This window comes from Rhinopithecus roxellana, chromosome 16, assembly GCF_007565055.1.
Source record: "Rhinopithecus roxellana isolate Shanxi Qingling chromosome 16, ASM756505v1, whole genome shotgun sequence".
NCBI lineage: Eukaryota > Metazoa > Chordata > Mammalia > Primates > Cercopithecidae > Rhinopithecus > Rhinopithecus roxellana.
In genome coordinates, this window is record NC_044564.1 from 48,949,798 (window position 1) to 48,977,559 (window position 27,762).

Here is a 27,762-nt window from a genome sequence, read left to right on the forward strand (position 1 = left end):
CCAGATCCCTTTGCCTGCTATTCCTAAACTCATCGTCTCTGGTTCCTATTATAATCTGGGACCAGTTAGAGCAGTGCATATCCATGGCAACCATCAACATAACTAGTTCCTTCAATCACCTAGTCACGTGAAATAATAAGCTATTCTTCATGACATACAGCAAAACAAGATTTCACTTTGTTCATTGCTTGTATAAGTCTTATTTTATGCTTGTCCTTAACCTCTTCTCAACAGACATCCTACTGCAAACCCAACCCTACTATGCTAAATAAAGCTATCAGTGAAGTTAGGTGCACATAGCTATGCCTAAACAGACTGCTTATTCTTGAGTCCATCTACGCTGTCTAGTGAAATGGAGAGGTCTCTGTTTCCATGGATTAAAAACAGATGCAGGATAAACAAGACCTGAAGAGGGCTTACATTGAGTGTTTGAGGCTGTGGAATGAATCACCTCATCCAACACAATATAAATATTTCCTAGCCTGAAATTGGTTATGTCCCTTCCAAAGAGTATCAGTTTACTCATTTACAAAGGAATTATTGGACAATAGTTAAATGAAGACTGGGCTTTTTCGTTTCTTTCATTATATTTATGGGGATAAGTATTCCATTTACATTAAGTGTATTATCTACATAGATGTGGTTCACAAAGCAAGCATGTTAGCCAAACTCACTTTATAGCCATTCTTGCCCTCAAAACTCTTTATAACATGGAAGGATTAATACTTATGGATGTCACCAGTTGACAGCCACTGACCCAGACAAAAGGATGGAACACAAGGAAAGTCTAAATGCAGATATCTGGGCATGCAAATCCTCCTGCTTTTAAAATAGTTTTCACACCTTGAGAAATAGCACAAGGTAGTGGTTAAGATGATAGAATCCTAGTTTGAATTCAGGCTCTGCCTCTTACTAGCTGTGTGTCATTGTGCAAGTTACTTGCCTATTTGTGTTTCAATTTACTCATCTGTAAAATGGCCATAATAATAGTACCTACTCTGTATTCTTTAGGAGTTGAAATTTACAAAGCATATAGAATAATGCCTGGGTTATAGCAAGTGTTTAATAAGTGTGAAACAAAAATTTTGAAAAACAAATGAATGGGTCAGAAATTCTAAAGTGTTTCCTGCAGGGTTTATACCATTTTGTCTTAATGATCAGCCTCTATAACCTTAATGCCTTTTTAAAAAGGTGTTTGTTGTAATGATCAAATATTGTATATGAAAGCGCCTAGTATAGAATCTGATGTGTGCATCTCTAGGATGGTTGCAACCAGATTTGTTTGCTAGATAATTATCAATGCTTGCTGTAGTTGGGCTTGAAATTTGTTATATCAGATCCATGTCAACCCTGTCTGAAGATTATAGAAAAAAACTCAGCCATTTGCCTTGTGTCTGCACATGTTGGCATGTCCTATTGTGGCCCCAGTGAACAATTATCACTTGTATTCCACTAGACACCTTAAGTAGAATTGCATCTTTCATATATATTTTATTGTAGTCAGTTCATGTATCCAATTCAGGCATGAGGCTACTCCCTTATATCTTGTTAGTTTAACTTAGTATTCAAGCTGGACTTGACCCCAATTGCCTTCTTTTAGCTCTCCACTCTCCTGTCTCTCTTTCTCTCTCATCTGTCTCCTCTCTCTCTCCTGTGTGTGTATGTGTATATTTGTATGATCATTGAGAATGCAGCACAAAGCGTGAATATTAACTGTCCCCTTTTTACTAAATAGTTGCACAAGATGTAGAGAAAGGAAGACAGAACATTCTTTTATAAACTCCCTAAGTCCATAAATACCCCCGCGAATACTTGTCTATCAGAGCCCAGCAAACAGTTTTTGTTTCGCAATTCGACAAGGGATATAAGTGGAAAAAGCCCAACTTGTTTTCTTTCTATGTAGGATCCAGAAACTAGCCAATGTTTATATGGCTTGCGGTTTAGTTTTAGGATTTTCCCACAGGTCTATTCAGACCAACTTGGCCAAAGGAAATGCCATTCACATAGCATTGTTTAGAGTGGCACTGCATGAAGCATTCGCTTATTAAAAATGTGATGGCCATTTTTTTTTTTTAAGTGTAGGTTAGATTTGACGCATCACCAGTTTGTACTGTGGAGAGTTTATGTGTTGGCAAAGTGAAGCCATCTAATTTTCAAATACTCTAATGAATATTATCAACTTAGTTGATCTTTGCTGTGTATGAGCATGTGCACGTTTCCAGGCATAAAGGAAAAACAGATTTTCTGTAAGCCACCTTGAAAGTAGCAACCTTCCTGTCTTCAGGAATACTGAAAATGAGAATTTAAATCTACCCTTTCTCTTTACATACTTTATGATGGGTGTCATTGTTGAGTGAAACTGTCTATAAAATTGTTCGGGTTAACCTCTGGCTATAGCTTCGGTTTGGGTTTCTCGCCTGGAACAAGTTTAAGGTGCTTGAGGAACAGAAGGATTTTTCCTGCATCCAAGCTTATTGTTCTTTGACACAGCAGGGGCAGTGAACAGTGTGAGCTAAGCAGCAACCACTAAGGAGTTTAGCTGCAGTGAGAAAAGCTGGGTTTCTGCCCTGATGTCATCAATAAGAACCTTGTTCCCGCTCCCAAACCTCATACTGTGAGGTTTTCATCTACCTATAAAGGTTGGTTTTGCTCAAACCAGATTAGAAATCAACTCTCTCGGCAGACTGCTCTTTGGCCAATAAAGGCAGGGCAGCTGTGTATGTGGGTGGGATTGAGAGGAAACCTGACCCCTCCCTGGCATGCATTTTCCTTTGCCCTCCATTTCTTACAGTAGGTGGACACAGAAAGGAGTCTGAGAGTCTCTGTTGCAGACTGCACAGGACCAACATTCAGCTGCCTTCAGATCTCTCACCTAAGTACAGCAGGGCCGTTCCCTATTTCATGTAAGGGCATTGAGGATCTGGTGGGGAAAATAGAAATAATGAAGGGAGGGTTTACTTAGTAGATGAGAAACCATCAGGCCAGAAGTGGAGTGGATGAGGAGCAATTACTCAGTTTCTTTAATAAATCCAATAAAGGATTATAATAAATAATAATGCCTTACTAAGTTTATATCCTTGCCTTGGAGCTTGATTTGATCCTCTGAAGTCCTTCCACAGTCCCCACATGCTGCTTTCCCTGCTCCCACCCCTCGGTATTCTTTCCTCTTCTCCAGCTACTCCCCGGCATTACTCCAGACTGGGGACCTTCTTGTGTTCACAGTATGCAGCCGATCCGCATCCACCCCCGGGCCAAGCAGTGCCTGGTGCTTAGAGCATCCTTTCCCCAGAGAGCCTCTTATCCAACTCCCTCATCTGAGGTTGGAGTCTTTGTGCAAATCTTGTCCTCTTGATGTGGCTTCCCACCACCAGCATCACCCGTGGACCTCCCAGATCACACCTGATCTTCCTACCCTATGTTCTGTACTTTCTCCCACAGCATTTATCACCTCCTGACAGCCTGCTTAGCTTATTTATCTATTATGCTGTTGCTTCTTTTCTGTCCATCCACTATCACCACCACCATCCCTTCCCCACTATAGATAGTCTCGGGGCAGGGATCTTTGAAGTTTTGCTCACTGGTGTATCCCGAGCACTTAGAAAAGTGCCTGGTACACAGTAGGGGCTCCATAAATACCTGTTGAATGAATGATGAGGGAAGCTGAAAATGTGTCATCATCACTGTTATTAACACTATTTCTATTATCATCGTTAGGTCAGGGTTAGAAATGAGGACACTGAGGCTCAGACATGTCAAAGGACTTACCCATAAGACATAGATGGCAAATGCCAGATCTAAGTCTCAATCTGAACCTATCCAAGGTTAGTACTTTGTGTCTAGTGACTTCACAAAATGATTTAGTAATGTGGGATAATGTGACTATTTAAAATATAATTTAAAACATGATGAACAGCAAAGTGCCTTGCCTATCCTTTCCCTCTTGGGCCGCCCCCGCCCCCACCCCAATTCACTTGATTGGTATCTCAGTTTATTATTTTTTAACAGATAAATCTAGGCTGGGCACAGTGGCTCATGCCTGTAATCCCAGCACTTTGGGAGGCCAAGGTGGGTGGATCACCTGAGGTCAGGAGTTCGAGACCAGCCTGACCAACATGGCGAAACCCCATCTCTACTAAAAATACAAAATAAGCCAGGCATGGTGGCATGTGCCTGTAATCTCAGCTACTCGGGAGGCTTAGGCAGGAGAGTCACTGGAACCCAGGAGATGGAGGTTGCAGTGAGCTGAGATTGCGCCACTGCACTCCAGCCTGGGCAACAAGAGCAAAACTCCTTCTCAAAGAATAAAATAAAACCAGATAAATCTGCCACGATGAAAATGTTTATTTGTTGTATTTTAACAATACAACTGACATGTGTCAATGTTGCTCTGGGAAAGAACGATGTCGTTAGCCCACAATACAAGGGTGTGCTGTCACTCAACTATCTTATCATACTCATAGCAGTTCATATTCAGCATACAGTTGGACAGATAGAGTCAACACAAAAGCCCACAGCTGCTTAGATTCTCAGTGGAACGTGGACTACCTATTATCTGGATTCTTGGTTGTTTGAGGAGCATCAGTTGAACCATGAGAAGCTCAAGTTTCAACAGTAAACAGAGCTTGGAATCCAGAGGGCACAGAGAGGAATGAGTGCCTACAGATCAGAGAGATTCGAGCCTGGACCGTGAGCTGTAAGTACAGACAGGTTTCTTGCATTGTCTCTCACCAGGGGATTTGTAAATAATGTCAGCAGGAACTTGTTTGTTTGTATATGCATTCCCAAATATTAGGAGCCACGTTGATCATTTCTGTAGATGTCATATAACCCCTCAGGCACAATCCAATGGGAGTCGACAGGACTATTTCTTTGGAGGTGGTATAGCCTCCATAGATTATTTCTTCGGAGGTGGTATAGCCTCATGTCCCCTGATGTGCATTTACACATAGACATGCAGTCTGGCTCACTGGACTGATCCTTCCAGGCACAGAGAGCCCTGATGTCAGGTTGCTGGTTCTTTTCCTAAGAATGCCCCTCTTGAAGGGCTCTTCTCTCTTCAAATACTCTAATACCCTAAATATGTATGGGCTTCTGAGAAGTAATACAATCCCATTTTAAACAGAAACAACAAGCATATTCCTTAGCGTGTGGCCTGTAGGCTAAGGTAGTGTGGACCCACAGGGAAAACCTTCCATGGTAAAGACGATGAGAACAGACTCCAGCTCCCTTCACCTACAGGGGAAGGGGCGCCTCCTCCTGCCCTCATTGCTTTGAAAGGTATATTGTTGCAGGTCGGGGAATTGTGATGAATTACAGGTAGGTGGACAGCAACACAAAAATCTGAAAGAGTAACTTATTTTTTCTCTGAAATTTTTTTGTTGTTTTGGTTTGAAGAAGCAAAGAGCTTATCTAATCCTATTTGGCATATGCAGATATCAAAATGAAGGTGTAATGATGATGATGAGGCAAGCCCTAAGTAAAACTGTGAGTTAAACACAATTATTTCCATTCTTCCAACCCTTCCCAGAGCTTCCCTCTCCCTTCTCACAGCCCCTGCCTTCTCTGATGAAACTACTAGGCAAGGAAACTGATTCCTTCTAAAGTCTTAACGACTACGTTCTCAACCAGAGAAAAATGTTGATCGTAAGAAAACAAAACTACACAAAGTAGGTTCAATAAAGACTGACTATAAGTGTCTAAGAGAAAACCGCAGAGGCATTCAAAGACAGGAAGCAGAGCATAACATGCGTGAGCTGACTGGGAACAAAACCAGAAGTGGTTTTGGAAAGTCAGAATCAGAAGACATGACCACACTCTGCTTTTCTCTCTACTTCTCTCCTGCCTCAATCAATAATCAATCAATCATCTCTCTCCTCCTCTCTTGCTCTCTCTCCCATTTCCTTTCTCCCTTCCTCTCCCATCCCTCTCTCATATGGCTTGCTTTACATGACCCAGTGAGGTCTGGCTCTATATGATCTTTAAGTACTTGCCATTATCTAACTTAAGTCTCTGCACTTCTGTTTTATTTCTAAAGACAAAGAGTCCGATTAGTCACTGGTCATTTCAGTGGATTCAGTCCTTCTTGATCAATGGTGGGATCTGCTCCAATCATCTGTAGCCTGAATTGGGTGAAAGGGGAAGTGAAGAAATGAGGAAAGGACTTTGTCAGCCTGAAGGATGCAGGGCTGCCTCTTCCAGCTATGAGCAGGGCAAGGGAAATTTAGCTTGTGTATCAGGTATTTATCAGCACAAAAATGCTGTAGGAACTACCTTAGAATTCAGGAACTTAACGCCATAAGCACATATTGAGCTCACAGGACTGAGAGTTGGCTGCATGGTTCTTCTGGTCTGGGCTGGGCTCAATCACATGCTAGGAGGTCAACTGGCTATCACCTCCTCCAGAACAGCCTCAGCTCAGACAACAGAAGCAGCTGGAAGCAGAGGTTCCCTGTGTTTCATTCTCCAACAGGCTAGCTCACACATGTCTCTTATGGTAATGGCGGAAGCGAAAAAGTGGAAACAGAAACATTAAGGGATTTTCCAAGGTTCTGTGTGGGTCATATTTGCTAACATTCCACTCACCAAAGCAAACCACATGGCCAAACTCAGAATCAAAGGGTGAGGAAAGAGATCCCACCTGTTTAGTGATAGAAATTCTAACATCACATGACAAAGCAGTATGGATCCAGGGAGGGGAGAGAAAATGGGGCTGTTAATGCAATGGATCTCCTAATCATGGCAGCAAACCCACTGGCATGTACAATAGGCTAGTTTAGATATATATTCTTTCCCAGCAAAATTTGCATAAAATCTTTTTGATATTAATTCCTGATGCAAAATAATGAAATACTAAGGTTGGAATTTAGAAGCCCTTTTCAAATAAATGATAATTTTTGTTTCCAGGTAAAGCTAGATACATAGTATAGGACGAACATGGAACCAAATAACAGAGGGAATTGAATTCTCCCCACTTCTCCCCCAGGACGCTCTTCCCCCCATACCTCCCCGCTGCCCCACCAACACACACACAACATTCCTAGATTTGTGACATCCTGCTAACTTACTGGATTAAAAAATGAGACATTCAACTTAATAGTGGGTTCTGAATAGCTCAAAGCTGAAACTGTGTGCAAGTAGCAGATAGACCACAAGCCAAGATGGCCCTGAAGAGTTGGAGGCTATATCATTGGTCCCCTTTTTTCCCCAGGTGGGGGCTGAGTTCCATTTAATGCGGTGGAAGCTAGTTTGCTTTTCTGCTAGGAATAAAAAGATTAAGGTTCTACAAGTGGTCTATAGTTGGCTTCTGGGATAGATGATTCAGTTTGGGGCATATTCAAGTCTTTTGCTCCTTTTCCTGGAATCATGGAGTGACAAAATATCAGGAATAGGTGGAGTTTAGAGATAATCTAATCCAGCATTTCCCAAACTTCAGTCAACCACATACCCCCATTCACTAGTTTGTAACCTTTGTTCTACTCTTAAATATTTTTAGTTAAATTGGCTCATTTTTTAAAAACTTAATTTATTTTTAAAGATTTATGGTCACAAGTTGAAAATCAGTATCATTTGACATAAATAGAAGATAACCACAAAATAAACAGAATGAAAAACCCTACATTGTTGTGAAATTCTACCAGATGCTTGAGCTCAGTCTTTCCTAAAAAGGGAATTTCGCAAACATTAAGGAAGTGTTAAAGAAATAGTATGCTTAAACCGACACTTTCTCTCTGATGGCGTCAGGAAGATGGAAAGAAGCTTGACAGCGTCATCCCTTACTATTTAGTTCCGTGCTATTTAATGCCCTGCTTCTGTGTCCTAAAGCCCTCTTGGACTTCCCAAGCTGTGTGTCTGTTGCGCTGCAAGGAATATCAATAGCCCAACTCCATTCATTCATGGATGGAAAAACCAAGGCCTCCCACCAATTTCCAGTGGCTGCCTTTGTGCCATGTCATCATCAGTTAGCATCTTACCTAGTGTTTGGGTTAGGTGAAGAGAAAAAACTTAAGCCACAAAAGAAGTAAAAGGGGATGCTAGTAGATGGTGCTTTTGACTCTAGAAAGTTGGGCTTGCCTGATTTTCAGTGACCTCCGCTCTTCCTGTCCATTATAAGAGGATATTGGCAGTCATTTACCAAAAGCAATAGAAAGAACCTCATGTTTCCACAGAGAAAACCTTTACCTGGACCCACCACAATCAAAGACCCTCAGATAAGGAAACTTCTAGAAAGATGTAGCCATGCAAAGGGAGGCATCTTCGGTTGTCTTGCCAAGGGAAAGGTGTCAGGAAAAGGCCAAAGAGCAGCATTATCTCAATCAAATTCTTCCTCCCAGTAAGCCACAGCAGCTGTGCTAATGGCATTCTGAATCCTCCATAGTGAACTGTATAGATTTTCAAAAGGAGGTGGAGAAATCCTCTTTGTCTCGTTATCTTTTCAAGATGGATTTTTAGCTGAAAATCCTTTCTTTAAAAAAAATAGGATAAATGTAGCCAGATACTCAACTAAGCTCTTTATTCCATTGCCTGTGATTTGGACTGAGCTTTTGAAACATTTCTTCAGACAGGAGAGGAAGGGGCATTCTTGAAGAAATATTCCTTTTTCGCCATATTTTTAAGGATGACTCTGATTATATCAAACATCGGTTGGTGTTCCATTTTAAATTTCTCTGACATTTTAGGAACAAGATGGTGTGCACATTAAATAAATAAATTCTTCTCCCTGCATATTATAGGATGAAATCAAAAGGGCAAGTGTCTTAATCTTTGGGGTGGAGATGCCTGCACCCAATACCTCTCACTGGAACCTAATTTACCTCTCACTGGAACCTAATTTCTCTCTCTACCCTCTGAACTTTTAAACTGTTCTGTGTACTTGGACTTCATCTGAACAGCTCAGGCCAAGTTATTCATGTTGATGGGGACAAGAACAATCAATGTCTAATGAACTGTTTCTACATTTGTTCATAATTGAGAGATACCTCTCAATCCCATGTTGGCTCTTTCTTCAGAGGCACCAAGGAAAGGGACTTAGTAGCTCACCAGGCTTTTGTAGACATCCTGATTTTGTTCTTCCTGGCTCTGAGATACCTGACAGGGACCCTAAAGCTTTCTGAGCCTCCCTACTTCATATGTAAAATGGGAAATGTTAGACCTATCATGTCAAAATATACTAAAGATTAAAATGAGGTGATACAAGTAAAGCTCATAGCACAGGGCCTTCTATTTAAGCCTGCAATAGGTGGCCACTAATATAACATTGGCAAGGCCATGTGAGGTAGAGCAGAGTACATATAGACTTTAGGGTCAGAGGGTAGTGCCCATTTCTGCTTTATTTGTAATTGTATCTTCACTGCCAGTTGCCACTGGCACATTAGCAGGAACTCAGTATTTTTTGGATAGATGGAATGGTTCTGGCATTATCCCATTATTAGCTGTGTGGTCTTGGGTAAGGCATTTCACCCCTCGTCACGTGTTTCCTCAACTGTAAAACAAGGACAATGCATGTCTTACAGAGCTGGTAAGATGAAACACAATGGCCAATGTAATGTGCCCAGCATGGAGATTGCCACATATTATGCTTTCCACGGATGTTTATTCTTAAATCTCCACTCTCCATCACTTTTGACGATCTCAAATAAGGAAGAAACTAGGACCAGGATTTTCTGGGAAAGCACCATTTTTAAAGCTATCTTTTAAAATAGGCAGGGGGCAGGGTCCTCAGGTCCAGGATGTATGTGGGGGAATTCCATAGCCCTCTCAGGATGGTCCCTCGTCACAAGCATCAGTGTCTGAAATAAGCAGGATGTCCTATTCTGACCCTTTTTGGTTCCTGGGCAACTGTGAGGTAGTACAGGGCAGGCTTGAGGAGGATCCTGAACAGAAGAACATCACCGATCTTTCACCCCAGACCTCACATTCCCATTTCTACAGAGGCTAAGAGGAAGGTCACTTCTCTTGCGTCAATTTCAGTTGGTTGGTGTGCTTTCATGAGTTTCGTCTTGAGAAGGTTTCCAAGGTCATATCTTGGCTTAGAGGGAAAAACATCAAGATTAATTGGCAATGTCTGTCATGGATGCAAGATGGGGTATTGTTGGTTTGCCGTGGAGATTTACACAACAGCGTCTAGAGGGAGATTTTCTGTAGCCTTTGTCAAAGACCAAACCTATTGCTTTAACCTTGGCGATTACCAAAAGCCAAAAACCAAAAAATCTATTTTTTCCCTCTGTCAGTTTTTTGCTGTCACAGGAGCCACCCTATATTGACAGGTCATGATGACACTTGATGAGATCTTGACATAAATAGGAAAATAGACACCCAGTGAAATAGAGGAGCTGTAACTCACAGAAATGCCTGACATTGCAGGTCACATGTGCAGTGTGTGATACCCATGTCTGCAGGCACTCAGCAAATGTTTATTGAGCACCTAGTACGTGCCAGGCAGTATTCTAGAGGTTGTTTAGTGAACAAAAGAGACAAAAATCTTGCCCTATGTGGCTTGTATTCCAGTAAGGGATGTCATTGACTTGTTATTATAAAAGTTTATGTATGAAAAACATTTCAACCATTGGAAGACTGTGCTCCAAAACCTCCACAACATATATAGGGAGGGCTTTCTTACTATCATCCATGTACTCTGGCAGGATTCTACTTGAACAACCTATTAATTTGTTCCAGAGCCCAATCATCCATTTCTACTTATTAATGCATAGTTAGCAGAAATAGCACTTCTGGGCTTCTGCCATGTGATGGGTCAATGTGACCCCCATAAGTAAACCATAGAGAATCTGAATCTCCAAATGTTTGATCCCTTCTAATTTCCACTGTTGCATAGATGTAGCCTTCCCACTCTGTACCTGCATGTCACCTTGAGGCCCCTACGACTTCATCTTAAGCTATGACCAGCTTCTAGAATAAGTTTTCTTCACTTTAACTTTGGCCAGGTGCTTGGCCAAAGTTTTCCAGCTGCATTAATCCTACAGTTTTGATAATAGGTCTAATCTGTGTCATTAGTTTCTGAGTCAAAGATCCCAACTGGACAAAATTCGAGCTTTATCAGTATAGGCCCCTTATTTTATACTTTGGGGAAGAAGGGGAGAAGCATGGCCTCTGGCTCCTGGCAATAATTTAACCTTGGTATCAGATCAGGTTTTACATCCCATGTTGCTCCTTCCAATCTTTCCATGCCATTCCAAGACTCCAAATGCAGTCTCTTAGGAATGAGGCACCCAAAATATGAACATCTCTTATTACTGGCTTGTGGACAGGGGCTAGAGGTGCGAGTAATCATATCAGTCAAGACTAATTGCAAGTGACAGAAACCCAACTGAAATTTAATCTCATGGTTTGTGTGACTGTAGAAGGCTGGTTTTAGGCATTGCTGAGCCAGGAATCAGTTTCTGTTCTCTGTGATGGAGTTACTCTTGGGCAGGCCTTCTCTACTTGGTAGCGTTACATTGTATTGTGAAAAGAGAACTTCTCTTTTATACTAGTTTCAGCAAAAGTTCCAAGGCTGATGCTTATTGAGCTGATTGATCAGGTGTGTGTCACATATGTCCATCCCTGAACCAATCACTGCAATCAGGGGATAAAACACACTGATTAATCTTCTCCTAGATTTGGCACTGAAGTTCCTTTCACCCATACTTCATGGACAGAGTGGACAAGGGGTGGTTCCACAAATGGAAACTAAGATGGGGAAATATACACTGGGCAGGTGGAACCAGCCAATATCCACTAAAGGGACTCTGTACTGACTGTCACCATGAAAGAGGGAGGTGACAACATGCCACTTGGTATGGAGGTGGTACTGACCATGCATTTGCCTCTTGCAAAAGGATTGAGAGAAAAGTCACCCAAATGTCAGGTCCCAAAATCAGGGAAGGAGGAGGCCTGGAGAAGTCACCAGCCCACATTTCCTAAACATCCACCCATATGCCATCTTGGGTGCATGTCCCTGGGGCATTTCCCTGGGAATATAAATCTCCAGATAATGGTTGGTGCCATATGACAATCCAGATAATTTATTCCCCATCCTGGAATCTGCTGCTTGTCAGAGCTTTAAGGCACCAGTTCATCTTCATCAGTGGCAGATATCTGTAAGTTTGAGTCATAGCACTTTCTAAGACAGGTAACTACCCCGAACAAGGACATCATTAGAAACCATTACAGAACAACATTTTGCATTAACTGCTGCATATGATGCTCACTGTTTCTTTGCTGATACTACCAAATGAAGGCTGTTTCTTATTCATTTTTACTGTCATTATCATGGTAACAAGGATCACCTAATTCATTTACATTACCCCTATTTCTGTAGAACCTAGATGATGTTCCTCAGGCTGGTCCTGATTACAAGACTGCTCTGTATGGCCAGGCTAGAGGGACTATAGCAGTTCAAACGTGAGTGTTTCCTCAGAACCCCCATCCAAGCTCATATCACACAATAATGCAATGTTTTGTTCCCTTTCTGTGTCTCTACTAAATTGCGAGTTCTTTAAGAACAGGAAGCATCTAATTCCCAATATACCCTGTATTCTGCATATTATAACCACTCAATACATGTTTGTAGAGTAAGTACTATTCTTAGTGATTGCAAAACAAAGAGGAATAAAACATAGTTCCTAACTGAGAAGCTCAAAGTCTATCAGTTACAGAAATAACAATACTAATGACGACATCAGCTAATGTTCATTGAGTACTATGTGCTGGATACTGAACCACATACTTCGCATGCATTATCTTGTGTAATGATCTTGACAGTACATTACTTGACAGTAATATACTATTATTACTCCCATTTCACAGATGAGGAAGCTGAAGTTTATGGACAAAGCTAAAGTCCGATCATTTGAAAATGGCAGAGTCAAGGTTTTGGGGGAGTTTCTGTTTTGAGACAGGGTCTTGCTGTGTCACCCAGGCTGGAGTCCAGTGACACAATCTCAGTTCACTGCAACCTCCATGTTCAAGGTTCAAGCAATTCTCCTGCCTCAGCCTCCCAAGTAGCTGGGACTACAGGTGTGCGCCACCATGCCTAATTTTTGTATTTTTAATAGAGACGGGGTTTTGCCATGTTGACCAGGCTGGTCTTGAACTCCTGACCTCAGGTGATCCCCCATCTCGACCTCCCAAAGCGCTGGGATTACAGGCATGAGCCACTGCACCCAGCCAGAGTTGGGGTTTGAACTCTGGTCTGCCTGATTATAATACATGTTCCTAACCACTAAATTAATACTACCTCTGTTAAAGCAGGATGAGTAAAAGGTGGGGGAATTTGGAATAAATTAATACTCAAAAGATTGGAAGGAGGCTCCCGGCGCCAAACAAATCAAATCCAAGATTTGATTTGTTGACATCAAATCAAATCTTCAATAAAGATATTAAGTTTCTCAGGAAGGTACCTAATGTTAAAAAAAAAAAAAAAAAAGATATTAAGCTGGTCTAATATTTTAATTAGTGAGGGCCTTTGAGGAACCAAGCAGAGGAACTCAGTAGAGACTTGGAAATATGTTGATGGCACTTTCTTAAAGCCCATGGAAATGCACGTGGACCACTTGAAACAAGCAAGCACCTACTGTTCCTTGTTTCCTCTCTCAGCTGGGCAGAGGGGCCAAGTGGAGGAAGGGTCTTCATGGCCTTCTTTCAATATAGGGTCAAAAAGAGCAAAATAAATGAGCTCTGCCTCTCACGAGTTTATTTTACCTTCTCTCAGAATGGAGTCAAGAAATGCAGATCAGGGACCACATTTGTAAAAATCGTGTAAGTTCTCTAACTTAACCCCAAGCAGTTATTTCTGCTCTTTGTTGGTATCTACATAGAGATCTCAGCAGGAACCAGAGGAAAGGGCAGAATAGAGGAGTGACCAGACTACCAGACTGTTAGGCTGGGAGGAAGTGGGTAGAGTAGGTGCGAGAAGCTTCTCAGAGGAGAGAAAAACAAAGCAATGATTCCATGAGACCTGTGGCCAAGTGGGTAGCAGAAATGCTGAAGTCTGGTTGAGTGTAAGAAGATTCCTTGCCAAGCTGAAGGCAGGATTTCTGGAAAGAACCTAAGAAAGGAGCTAATGACCCCTCAGAGCTAGGACTATGCATCACAAGTAGGCCTGCGGAGGTGTGGGAAATGTCTATTAGTGTCCAACAACAAGACTGTGTCCCCATGATCTCCTGTATTTATGCAACATTTGCCTGTACAGGTGCACGTGGATGTGCTGTGTGTATGCACTGAGCCAGGCGATGGGAAATCTTGAGGAGCAACTTTCCACCAGGAATCTTGTGTGGAATACAGACAAGTAAACTGGCAATGGTGATACAGTGTGAGAGACCCCCAAAAGGGCAGGCAGAGGGTGCTCTGAGATTGTAAGGAAGATACCTACCCAAGTCCTTGCTGGATGGGGCAGCAAGGGGGCTAGGTGGGCTTTGGAAAGCCAGGTGAGCACTAAAGAATGAGCAGGATTCACCCAGGTGAAGCATGGGAATGGGAGCAAGGTAGCAGAGGGGTCTTTTAGAAGCCAAGAAGCAGCATGGCTCAAAATCAGGAAGGAAGAAAGCACATGGCATTTCTAGGAACTGCAGGAAGCTCAGTCCAGTTTGGGCTCAGAAGGAGAGGTGGGAGGTGGCAAGACGTGGCCCAGGGCCAGGCACTCTCAGAGTTTGACTTCATGCCGAAGCCAGGGGACCTTCATTGCTGAGTTTTCCTTCTGAGGGTGGAAATGATCAGGACCTCTTACAGGGCTGCCTTGGGTGTTTAGTGCCACAACTGCTATAATAAAACAAGATTCTTGCTCCTCAAAAACGCCTGATTCTGCATCCAATCATCTTGGCAGGCAGAACCAAAGGAAGCACTTTGGTCCTCTTTTCTTGGCCATAAAAACCAGGTCTTGGTGTCCTAATGTTATTAAAATCCTCATAGGCTGAGAAGATGCATTTTGGGCCTCAGAGCATGTCAAAAATTACGTAATTTTTCCAGCCTAATTCTAGCTCAGTGGGCTCAACTTTCATGGCAATTGAGAATTACCTAGAAAGTTTTAAAAAGAAATGCTGATGCCTGGGGCACCCTCAGGGATTCTGATTCAATTGTCTGGAGCCAAGCTGGGCATTGGTATTTTTTAGAGCTCCCCAGGTGATCCCCAGGGCAGCCAGGGTTGAGAATCGCTGCAGAATGTGCAGCCTAGCAACGGAAACTCTTGAGAAAGGAACGGACCAGGTACTCCAGCCGAGTAGATTCTGGGTCAACTTTTCAAATCTTCCTGGCAGATCATCAAAAGCAGCCTGTGGCAACTGCTGAGACCTCTTGGTGCTCCTCCCACTCCCCCCCACCCACTTTTACAGGTAGATGCAAAGAGCCCTGTTCTAAAGCTATTATAGGAGGCTGGAGAGGAGGGCTACCTCACCCATGCCTGGCACCTCACAGCATCATCTGGCTCCCTGAGCCACATTGTGCAGCACTAAGAAGCTTTGTCAGGGATTTTTTTTTTCTTGCATTTACCCGGAAATTCCAAGCAGGCCTCATTAGCACATTACTCACACTCAGCCAATCCCACATATCACCTTCCTCCTCACCCCCACCTCCAGGCTTTTTTCTCCCCCATTTGCCCATTTATTCACTGCAGTTGGATTTTGTTTCCTGTGCCCTGAAAAGCACACTTTTGGAATGGAAATGCTGCTGGAAGAACGGGGGTGCCTGTGAGCTCCACGATCGCGGCCCATCACCCCCCATTGCCCTCCTAGTGAAATCCCATCCATCAGGAGCACAGAGCGACAAGCCCTCTAACTACTTCCCAAGGCACTGCCCTGTGTTGTTCCTTCTGTACCGAGACAGCAAATCGTTAGCTGGAGCTCCCAGGTTGTTTCTTGCAGCAATTAACAGCTGCCCCGGTGTTAATTCCCGATCAGTAGCCCCAAGACGCTGCTGCTCTTACAGCTGTCGGGGTGACAGCCTCTACAGCACATTTTGAAAGTAACTTGCCAGTGGTGGGACTCTCTTCTCCTTGGGCACACCCAAGAAAAGTCCTCACGAGGCTTCAGAAGGAGTACCAAGTGCCACTCACCCAGTGTGGGGGCCTAGCGGCAGGGTGAGCAAGCAGGTGGCTCCACCTCCCTCTTCTGGTCAGGTGATAACCTCGGGAGACAGTGGAACCGAGGTCCCGCACTGCCAGAGTAGCAGCCCCTCGAGATATTAATGAAGTTCTCATTTTTCAATTTTGGCTTGTTTGGAACTTTTTTCTGTTTGAGATGGCTATGTATTTCTTCCATCTAAAACCCTCATACAAATCCATCTTCTTTTTTTTTTTTTCTAACGCAAATTGCCAGTTTCTCATTTCTTGCCTGTGTTGCTCCCTCCAGCTCCCTGTGGACAGAATGAGACCCGAGAGGATGGTAAAATAATCCAGCTGCCTCCCTGCAAGACAGGAGCTTGGATCGTGCCGGCCATCATGGCCTGCTACCTCTTAGTGGCAAACATCTTGCTGGTCAACCTCCTCATTGCTGTCTTTAAGTAAGTGGATCCTTCGGAGCACATGGGATGGATGAGGACAGCAGGGGTGAAGGGGAGTGGATGCTTCAGAAAACAGTGGGTTTTTCTCACTTGATTATCTTTGGTCTCTATTTTAGCAACACATTTTTTGAAGTAAAATCGATATCCAACCAAGTGTGGAAGTTTCAGAGGTATCAGCTCATCATGACTTTCCATGAAAGACCGGTTCTGCCCCCACCCCTGATCATCTTCAGCCACATGACCATGATATTCCAGCACCTGTGCTGCCGATGGAGGAAACACGAGAGCGACCCGGATGAAAGGGACTACGGCCTGAGTAAGCTTCAAGCGACAGCGCAGCCGCCACAATTCAGAAATCTCTACCACTTCCTATGGCAATCATGCAGGATCACATGGCCACCTAGTTCCTCCCGCCTCCTGCAGGTTGCGGACAACTCTGAAGACTTGGAGAGGACTGGGGGATAAGGGAATTGGCTTGAATGAGAAATAATGTCAGAAAGAAGATGGTAGAGGCTGAAATTGAGCACTCTTAGCCTCATGTCTTTCTTAGAGAGATACAATCAGCCTCCAGCAGGGCTGTTTTAGCACCTTCATAAGTTCTAAGTTTCTTGCTTCCCAGAGATCTCAACCCAAAATACATCAACTATATTAATATGCCACCCAAGGCCACATTGTATATAATTTAAGCAATAATTTCTGGACCTATAATTTTTTTCTGATCTTAAACATTTTCCTAAACCTTAGGGTTGTGCCTAGATTGCCTCATGAGAAGACCAGCCCTCCTTTCTGTTACTCAGAGGACAAAACAGAAGACCCTTCACCATCCACCTTCCAGCCCAGTGTTTCTAAAAGGAGGTTCTATTAGCACTGAGGTGGAACAATTCCTTGTTGTGTAGGATTGTGCCACACATTGCAGGAGGTTTGGCATATCCAGCCTCCACACATTAAATACTAGTGACTCCCACAGATTTCCTAAATACCCCTTGGGTATCACGCTCCATTAAGAACCACTGGGAATCCAGTCCCATACCAGCAAGCTCCTACAGTTTCTCAAAGTGTGTCAAACAGGCCACCTACATCAAATCTGCTGAACAAGAGCCTCTGGGATTATAGCCCAGGAGTCTACCTCCCTCTCTATGGTCACCAGTATACCTAAGATTTGAAACCAAAACAATTTGGTCAACAGCTTCTCTAAATCTGAAGCCCTTAATACCCTCCCTGACCTTGCAATGCCCGACTTCTTTTTAGACATTAAAATTAGAGAGACCTGGGAATTCCAGAATTCACTGTTTTCATCTGAAACACAAATTTAAGCAAAGAGAAAAGTTGGAGGGTCGGGGTGGATGACCTATGAAATAAACCCTAAGCTTCTCAACTCAGGAACCAATGTGGAGGAGCATGAGATACAAAATCAGGGGCAGCGGGATGCTCTAATGAATGATAGCCTACAGTGGATAAACATGCTGAGGGCTAGCTCAGAGTCCCAAAATAATTTACAATAAAACGTGATTAATTTGTGGTAGAAGAGGAACCTCACTTATCCAGAGAGCTTAGGAAGAGAGTGTTTGTAAATACAATGCAGGAAGTAGGACGGTCCAGAGATCCATTTCCTTTCTGGTGCTCACACCCTCACAGAAGGCCAGAGAACCTGAACAAGCCAGACATTGGGCTAGATGGGAGTCAGCTCCATGCAGTTGCTGTTCAGGGTTTTCTTGTTGTTATCACCAATGGTAGCAACAAAAGCATTGCCAGGTCACTGGATGCTCAGAAGGGAAGAGCAGCCATGTCTGCTTTCTCAGAGAAGAAAGATTTTACTGCTGTGGCTGGGTCGGAAAGGGTGAAAGTCAGAGACTGCATTGTATGAATCAGTTGGGGAAAGTGAACTTTTCACTATCCATCTGTAGCCTTAATTAAAAGAACCCAGGGCACTGCCAAATTCTGGCAGAGTCTCAGACAAAAACACTCTGAAATGTAAAATTTAACTTTTATTGTTAAAAGTTGACATATTGATGGAGTTTTAAAAAAATAGTATTTTATTTTTGTTAAAAAGGCATTGTGCATAGCCAAAGAAGTTAAATGAAGTGCCAGCAGAATAAGTGTTAAATATACTCCTTTGAGTCTCAAACATAGCAATAGCAATAGCAGCAATAGCAATCGCCTGAGCTTTGAGGGCCTCTCTTACTGCCTTTTTTCATTCCCCTCCCTCCAGGCTAATGCTCTGTGTAATTTCATGAGTGAATCTCAAGTGTCCCCTGTGATACAGGTCTTCCTCACCTCAGGAAGCCTCCCATATTTGACAAGAGCCGTCTTGATTTCTGGTATTTTCTTTTCTCTCACCTGCTTTTACATTCATACTTTCCATGACCCAGGCAAATTCAGGCTAATGTCTCAAAGCAAGCAAGAGCCACCTCAGCAAACTAAATCCCCGAGGGTCCAAAATCCAGGGCTCCAAATATTTGGAACAATCCCTATCACATCTCTAGGGCATGGGATTAGAAGAGCGACTTGTCCCATTTAAGAATTGGCAAAGCAGTTCTCTCCCCCAACCCTGATTCATAAACAACTTAAAGGTTCAGTTTTCCACTGGGCTCTTTCTACTGCTATATCAGTTATGAATCCATTTACCTTCTATTGACAGAAACCAGGTTAACAATAACGCAAATAAATAAGGTTTTCTTTTTCTCACTTAACAAAAAGTGAAGAGCCCAGAGCTCAACAATGGCTCATTGAAGTCAAAGATCCAGAGTCCTGCTATTTTTAGGCTCAGCTATTCCTTTTGTGCTTTCTTGTTTCATGGCCACAAAATAGGTGCCTCACCTCCAGTCATCACATTCATGTTCCCGGCAGGAAAAAGAGGAGAAGGTAAAAAACTGTAGAAAGAAGCAACCACATCTCTATATTTTATCAAGAAAGTAAAATCTCTTCCCAAGACACCACTCCTCCCTGCAGCAGACTTCTTTTATTTCTTGGCCCATACTGGGTCCTTGTGGTTGCTGCTAGCTTCAAGAGAAGCTGGAAATGTTTGTATTGGGTTTCTAAGCTCAGAAAAGGGAAAAAGGAGAATGGGGTTGCAAAAGGGCTTTTAGTAAGGCCAGTCAACAATGTCTCTCTGCCACATCCCCAGCCCAGAAGTTTTTGAGCGTTTAAGATACTCTATGCTCTGAATAGCTTCCCTTTCCTTGATTTAGCTTTTTCCCTGGCCTCACAACTTGCCTAATTCTACCCAGCTCCTGCAGCAAACCAGATACGCCCAGGTGAACTTCACAGACCCATGATAAATTTCATGTTCAGGAAGACGATGCAAGTTGCCTAATTGGATGCAAGTTGCCTAATTGGATTTGGATTTCATTTGAGACCTAGCAAGGAATCTAGGCCCCTTTTCCCACCTGGATTTATACTGGGAATGTCACTAGTCCCACAAATCAGATGCCATCGCTTTTACTTCTCTCCCTCATGGCTTCCTTTTTTTTTTTTTTTTTTTTTTTTTACAGAACTTTTCATAACCGATGATGAGCTCAAGAAAGTACATGACTTTGAAGAGCAGTGCATAGAAGAATACTTCAGAGAAAAGGATGATCGGTTCAACTCGTCTAATGATGAGAGGATACGGGTGACTTCAGAAAGGTGTGTTCTGTGGACACATGCCTCCCGCCGATGTGTTGTGCCAAGGCATGCTTTATCCATTGAATTTATTCACACAGTCACAAAACAGAGACCTTTTGTGTTTGTTTTTATTGTCTGAGAAATCATGGAGCTTATGAGAAAAAAGAACATTGCCCAAAGTGTCTATATATCAAAATCTCAGACTTATAGATCCTAGACTTCTCTACAGGCAGTAGCAGCTGTCCTCCCAGACAGAAGAGAATTTTGAGTACAGGACAGGCCTGAGGTTGCTGGCTCAGAGCAGAAACTGGAAAGTTCTGACCCAGACAAAAACCAAATGAGACTCAACCTGACTCTAGGGTCTCCATTAATTTATGTTTTGTGTAGACTATTGAATGTCTTTTTCAAAGGAGTTCAACAGCCCTAGTGCCTGCCTTATATGGATGCCCAATACCTTCTGAATAAATGACAGTAAGGGAGTTATAAATTAGCTAAAATAATAATTAGGATTTTTCCCCAGAATTTTGTTTTTCCTTTTTATAGAACAAGATGAAAGCAAAAATAAAATAAAATAAAATAAAAGCAGATTTTTCTACCAGGTGATTATATACATTTAGATCTCATTGGACAAATAGTATAGCCAGCAGGGCTATAAGAAAAATCTTCAGTCTGAAGGATACACCTCAGGGTATTAAAAAGAGAGACAGCAAGATCTTCAAATAAAGAGAATTATTTAAACCTAATAAGTCTAGCTTTATGAAAATACACTTACATTTTCTTATTTTTCTTATTTTGCTGTAGACTAGTAAAAACTTCATTCCAGGCTGGCACATGCAAAACCTAGCATTTGGGAACCACTGTTCCGAAGAACACCCAGAATATTACAAAACATAGGTGTAACTTTACATTTTAAGCATTTGCAATATAAAGATGGCAGAAGCAAATTAGAAATAGTGTGGAAAGGCCTAACATATTGACGACTTTATTCAGTATGACTCAGGCTTTTAAGATTCAAAGCAGTCACCTCCAGTTTTTATGAAATGACATTTTGTCTGCTCATCCACTTCAGGCTTCTCTAGTGGCTCTGTAGGAATTACATAAATGGTATATTTTGTCCCTGGCCCTTTATTTCTTTGAAGAATTCAGTCTATATAAGTAGGTATATACACATATGCCATTGAGTGATAGTATCCATCGGTACTCAGCCAATACTAATAAAGTTTAAAGCCGTGCACAGATTTTATACACATCTGTTGCTGCAAAATAGACCATTTTATGATAATATAATGTAAAGCAATTTTCTGGCAAACGGAAGAAGAAACTAAAACCTGAAGATATTTCTCATTCTGAAGCCTTGAGAAAGCTATTTATTAATGGACATATAACCATGTGGTTCCCCAGAAATTGTTCTATGTGGACACATTACCCATTGCTCAGACATGTTTACAAAGCATTTGTCTACAGGCCTTTGAAATGCTTTTTAAATTCAGAAAAGCCATAGACCTTGGGGGAAAGAGAGGTAGGGAAAAAAGAGTGTTAAGATGCTAGGAAGCCTTCGCCTCCCTGAGGAATAAGAACAAGGAGGTGCAGGCACCAGCGCATGTGAATCAATTGTGACCATTTCGCTAATTCTTTCTGAAAAGAAACAGAAAGAAACTACAGTACATCCACTTGAGCCTCTGGCCCCTTGCCTGCAAACCCTTTAAGAATACTCCTTCCTCAAGGCCCTGTACCTTTCTGGGTGATTACAGAGCTCCATCCTCAAAGAGGATGGCCAAGGTGAGCAATTCCCAGAAGTCCAGGACAGAATGTAGACCCACCTTCCCTGTGTCCTAGGCATTAAGCTGACCTCCTGGAGTAACAGGGGCCTGAAAGACCAAGATGACCTCAAGACCAAGCCCAGGTGCCAGAGAAACAAACCTAAGCCAGGCTTCATTCTGCTGCTTCTGTTTGTGTGGGTTTTGGAATTTTAATGTTGTTATTATCATTGTTGTTGCTGGGGTTTTTTTTTTTGCATTTGTAAGTGAACCAAAAAATAATGTCTCTCAACACTGAAATTGCACTCAGCAAAACAGAAACACCATGGGGTGCGCAACGGAACAGAGACTAACCAAGGGAAGAGTAGATCCATATTACCAATCTCAAACCTCTTCTAGATAGAACATGTTCATTCTGAATGGAGTGGCAGGTGAAATCACCTGTCCTATTTACATTTGATTGAGCGAGAGAAAGATAGGGATAGAGACATATACACATGTGTATATATATGTATGTATATACAGACATTTGGAAAGGTACATATGGTTAAATTAAATTAGCTGTGTATATTCTATACAGTATGTAGAATATAATTTTACATTCATGTTAGATAACCCCAGTAACAGAGATTTGAAATCAACAACATTAAGAGCTGCCTCTTTGTCCTACTAAAAGACTTAGGAAAAGGAGTTTCTTTCCAGAGTGAGCTTCATACTCCTCCTCCTGCCACTACCCTTAAAACACAAGTTATTTATACAGGTTGTATTTGCATGAATCTTCTTAGAAATATGAAGATACTCCCATAATTATCCATTTAAATAGATCATTATTCAATCACACTTTTGCATCATAGTGGCATGTAAAGAGCTAAATACAATATTCAGGATATCATTAATACCTCATAGGAACTTGATTCTGAAAAATCCTTGTCTTTCCGCTTTTTTATATAGCAATGACCCTGATGCATCTAGAGCAATACAATTCTAGAATATAATGTGCCAGTAGAGTAACCAATGCCCTCTGCTTTACTTGGGACAATATCTAACTAATGATAATTATACTCAAATAACCAAGCTTTTCATCTATTAGGCAACATTGGTGACTAGCTTTTTTTTTTTTCCCCCGATGAGGAGTTGTGGACTCTTGGCTGAGGATAACCAATTCTTGATGCCTGTTCCATCAAATGCTGTGCTCACTATCCTTTTATGAGTTCAATTCTGTTTCAACATGTGAATACTGGGCTTTCACCATTGCCAGGCAGTAAGCCACACACTAAGGATCCACAAGGCAGGCCTCAGTCCTCAGGAAACATGCAACTTCATTGAGTTCTTGTGTGCATCCCAGCAGGGATGACCAGAAACATCCAACCCAGTGGTTCTCAATCTTTAACAGGTCTCAAAATCATCTGGAGGGCTTGTTATAACACAGGTTGCTGGGTACCCCCCCTTCCTATCCCTAAAGTTTCTGATTCACTAGGTCTGGAGTAAGGCCTGAAAATTGCACTTCTAAAATGTTTCCAGATGATACTGATGTTATTGTTGACCCTGCTTGTCTGGGAACCATACTTTGAGAACCACTGATGAAAACCAATGGACAGCTATAAGTCCAAACTTGGGAGAGGATGGTGCTGAATTATTCACTGTGGAGCATATAAAATTCTGGCATCGTATATTTGGAAAATGTTCTGGAAGTCACTGAGTACAGATTGCTTGTACCCAAAGCAGTTGTTTCCTCCACACACCCGACCAATGGCAACTTAACAAACATGTTCTGAGCAACTAGCATGAGCAAGGCCTGAGTAGCAGGAAGGGATATAGGAACTCTACTTTGAAAGAATGCACTGTCTAGTTACACCCAACCTTGATTTGAACACCTCCTGGAAAGGAGAAGAAAGTGCCTATGCTACTAGTCTTAGGAATGAATACAGGAAAAGACTTTTCTCTCTGAAAATTAAGGCTGGGTGCAGTGGTTCATGCCTGTAACCCCAGCACTTTGGGAAGCTGAGGTGGGCAGATTACCTGAGTTCAGGCGTTTGAGACCAGGCTGGCCACCATGGTTAAACCCCATCTCTACTAAAAATACAAAAATTAGCCAGGCGTGGTGGCAGGCACCTGTAAGCCCAGCTACTTGTGGGAGCTAAGGCAGGAAAATTGCTTGAACCCGGGAAGTGGAGGCTGCAGTGAGCAGAGATCATACCACTGCACTCCAGCCTGGACAACAGAGCGAGAGTCCGCCCAGAAAGAAAAGAAAAGAAGAGAGGAGAGGAGAGGAGAGGAGAGGAGAGAAAAAAGAAAAGAAAAGAAAAAAGAAAGGAAAGGAAAGGAAAGGAAAGGAAAGGAAAGGAAAGGAAAGGAAAGGAAAGGAAAGGAAAGGAAAGGAAAGGAAAGGAAGAAAGAGGGAGGGAGGGAGGGAAGGGAGGGAGGGAGGGAAGGGAGGGAGGGAGTAAGGAGGGAGGGAGGGAGTAAGGAAGGAGGGAGGGAGTAAGGAAGGAGGGAGGGAAGGAAGGAGGGAGGGAGGGAAGGAAGGAGGGAGGGAGGGAGGGAGGGAGGGAGGGAGGGAGGGAAGGAAGGAAGGAAGGAAGGAAGGAAGGAAGGAAGGAAGGAAGGAAGGAAGGAAGGAAGGAAGGAAGGGAGAGTTAAAATAAATCTTTTCTCTCTGAAATAATGTTTTGCATATGTGAAGATCATTGTCATCTCCCACTGTGCTGTGTCTTTTCCAAAGTAGATATCCCAAGATCATTTCATTACTTACCCTGCATTCCAGCAGATCATCTACTACCCTCCTCACTCTCTCAAGTATGCACTTTAAATTGTCAACATCCTTTAAATGTGGTGCCTAAGTTAAACTCAATTCCCTGTGTTGTAGTTAGAGCCTAGATTTAATTCCTTTATCTATTCATTTACTTTTTTTGAGCACCTACCATGTACTGGACTAGCACATATAGAGTAGGACTAGTACATACAGAGTTCTCTTCATGGTATAATGGAAAGAGCACAGTACAATGTGCATAATATAACAACATTTTAATACTAATTCTGCAATAACTAGCTGTGTGACCTTGAGCAGCTTACTTAACTCCTCTTAACCTATGTTCACATTCGTAAAATGGAGTATTAAGACCTAACTGTAGAGTATTAGAAGTTATTGAGATGCATATATGAGGTATTATGCTTTCAATAAATTGTGATTATTATTTTTTGACCTACACATTAGGTGTGCTATAAGATTATATTACTATTCTTAGCAACCAAGTCACATCTTTGGTTCAGAGTACACTTTCAATGAATTAAACCAGGGCTTTTTTTTTTACATGAGCTGATTCAATATACTCAAACTTCTTCTTGTGAAATGTCTGTTTTAACCTAGAATCAAGACTTAATATTCATTACCATAAAATTGTTCTTTATTTTTTTCCCTTTAGCTCATTATTTCAGCACCTCAAGTAATTTTGGATCCTGATTTTTTTCACCTAGCATATTAATTTTTCATCAAACAAACTTTAGGCCATCGTTTGTTTGATAACCACACTTACTATGTATTTGACATAGCTCACCAAAATGTTCACAAGCACAGATCAGGTGAACCAAGTCAGAGGATCACTGCATGACTCCAAAAAAATGTCTTTCATGACATCAGCTCATTGCTCTACCTTCTCTCCTTTGGTTAATTAGCCAGCTAGGTATTCACATTTCTCCAGGTGGCCCAGGATGTCAACCTCCTGGCTAAAATCACAATGTACATCACAGATATTGCACATCTATATCAATATATTGGTCTTGATTATCAAAAAAGGTGCAAGATTAATAATGATCTCATGTAGTCTCCTGTTAACCTTATCGTTTTCAAGCAATCAAAAAATACCATCTGTTTAATTACCTACTACTGAGACATTTTATAATGCTGCCCAGAATTTATGTCAAATTTATATAATTTCTAGAATCTAGGAATTTTAAATATCAGGAAAAGTTTTTTCTATCTCCAATTTCCTGGCATTTCTTTTTATTTCCCATTGGTTCTTAAGGGTTACCTACATTTTCTGGTGATCACAGTAGGGAGTTATTTTTGGGTTCCTTTAACCCATTGAAAGCATACTTCAAAAAACGGTGACTTTTGGGTGGCATCTACCCACACAGGGCTGTTTTGCTGGACTTGCAGTGATTGTTAAAATTCATCCTGAATATGTCTTTGGACTGGGCATGCTCTCCACTGCCACAGAGTGAGTCCCTGCCTCGATCATCTGACATCCTGCCTGCCTTACCTACACTCCTGATCTGCCTGCCTATAGTCATTTAATTCCCAGACTCTTGATTAAAGCATCCAGATCATCCACCATCACCCCACCTGCCAGGCTTCACTCGTCAGAAGAAGTTTGAGGTTTGAATTTTCTCCTTGATGACAACATTTAAGCAAATGCAAGGATTTAGCACTATTCCCAGTGTCATCTTTTAATCCAGTATTCTTTCCCAAGCCATTAAGTTTTTTGCCCTTTTTCATTTTACCTAGATCCAAAAAGTGATAGAAACATGGCTATTAATAGTATATTCAAAGCCAGGCACATAAAGACAAACATCATATGTTCTCACTTATTTGTGGGATCTAAAAAATCAAATCAATTAAACTGATGGACATAAAGAGGAGAAGGATGGTTACCAGAGGCTGGGAAGAGTAGTGGGGGATTGGAGAGGGAATGAGAATTGTTAATGGGTACAAAAAAAGTAGAAAGAATGAATAAGACCCACTCTTTGATAGCACAATAGGGTGACTATCGTCAGTAATAACTTCACTGTATATTTTAAAATAAAGAATGTAATTGGATTGTTTGTAACTCAAAGGATAAATGATTGAGAGGACAGTTACCCATTCTCCAGGATGAGCTTATTTCCCATTGCACGCCTGTATCAAAACATCTCATGTACCCCATAAATTCATACACCTACTATGTACCCACAAAATTAAAAAGTCAGAAAAAAATAGTACGTTCAACTTATAATTTTTTGTAACAATGGCAGAGAGAAATGACTTAGGGATATGAAATTCGTAAGTCATATTTTTTTAAATCAGTGTAAGCCAAAAACTGGAGCTTCATCCACCACCCACCATTATCTTTTTCCGAAGCTGATCTTTGGTCTCTCCGTTAACCAAGTTAAGTTTAAACTTGTTTCTCTTTTTCTCCCCAGAGTTAATGAGAAGGATAATTAACCCAAAGGGAAGGGTAGGTGACCCTAAAGGACTTAATAATTCATAGATTAGATATCAACTTGTGGATAAGCAAGAGTTTGCTTTAGCTATTCTGTATAATTGCCTTTGATTTGAAACCTGTGTGCCCTTTTCCAACAGGATTGAGTTCATGCAAATATGGGATTGCTTTTGCCCTCATCCTACATGCACCCCACTGCCAGCACTCAGGGGATGAAGGAATTTTAGAATAGGCATGACCTGCCAATACTTTGTTATTTTACCTCATTTCCTTTCACCACATTTCAAGGTTATCAGAAAAGAAGATAAGGTTCCATAAAACAGCATAACAATTCTTAAGAAATTGCATGTGGAAGTCAAAATGTTCCGTGCTGCTAGAATCTTCTTTTGAATGCTGTTTTCCTCATCTCACTGGCTGAAGAGGCTAGTCATCATCTTAGCTGGGGTTTTGCACCCACCTATTGGGCCTCCTCTCATGGCCACCCAACAGCTTTCTAGCACCCTGTTGTGTCCCTGCTGTGATCACCACTTGAATTATTCAGAAATGAGCATTTGAATTCTGGAGATATGAGAGAGGGAAATTTCTATAAGGAGTTCCTCTCATAGCATCTCTTCCTCTCTGCAGTGCCTCTTTTCTTCTTAGTCACTTTAGGAATCTGTCTCCTTAAATTATCCACAAATTTTTTATCATCCATATATATCTTCATTTTTATCCCCCAA

At 41.9% G+C, this 27,762-nt stretch overlaps 1 protein-coding gene across 33 annotated transcripts in view; it reads left to right on the forward strand.

Annotated features, from left to right (window-relative positions):
* The window catches only part of TRPM3 (transient receptor potential cation channel subfamily M member 3), a 938,690-nt gene that overhangs the window by 897,458 nt on the left and 13,470 nt on the right, over positions 1-27,762 (forward strand). For all 33 annotated transcript variants that reach the window (XM_030919577.1, XM_030919573.1, XM_030919579.1 and 30 more), the window contains 3 exons: positions 16,335-16,485; positions 16,602-16,801; positions 19,977-20,109. In XM_030919577.1, coding sequence (XP_030775437.1) covers positions 16,335-16,485; positions 16,602-16,801; positions 19,977-20,109 — 484 coding nt within the window. The remainder of the gene's footprint in view (positions 1-16,334; positions 16,486-16,601; positions 16,802-19,976; positions 20,110-27,762) is intronic.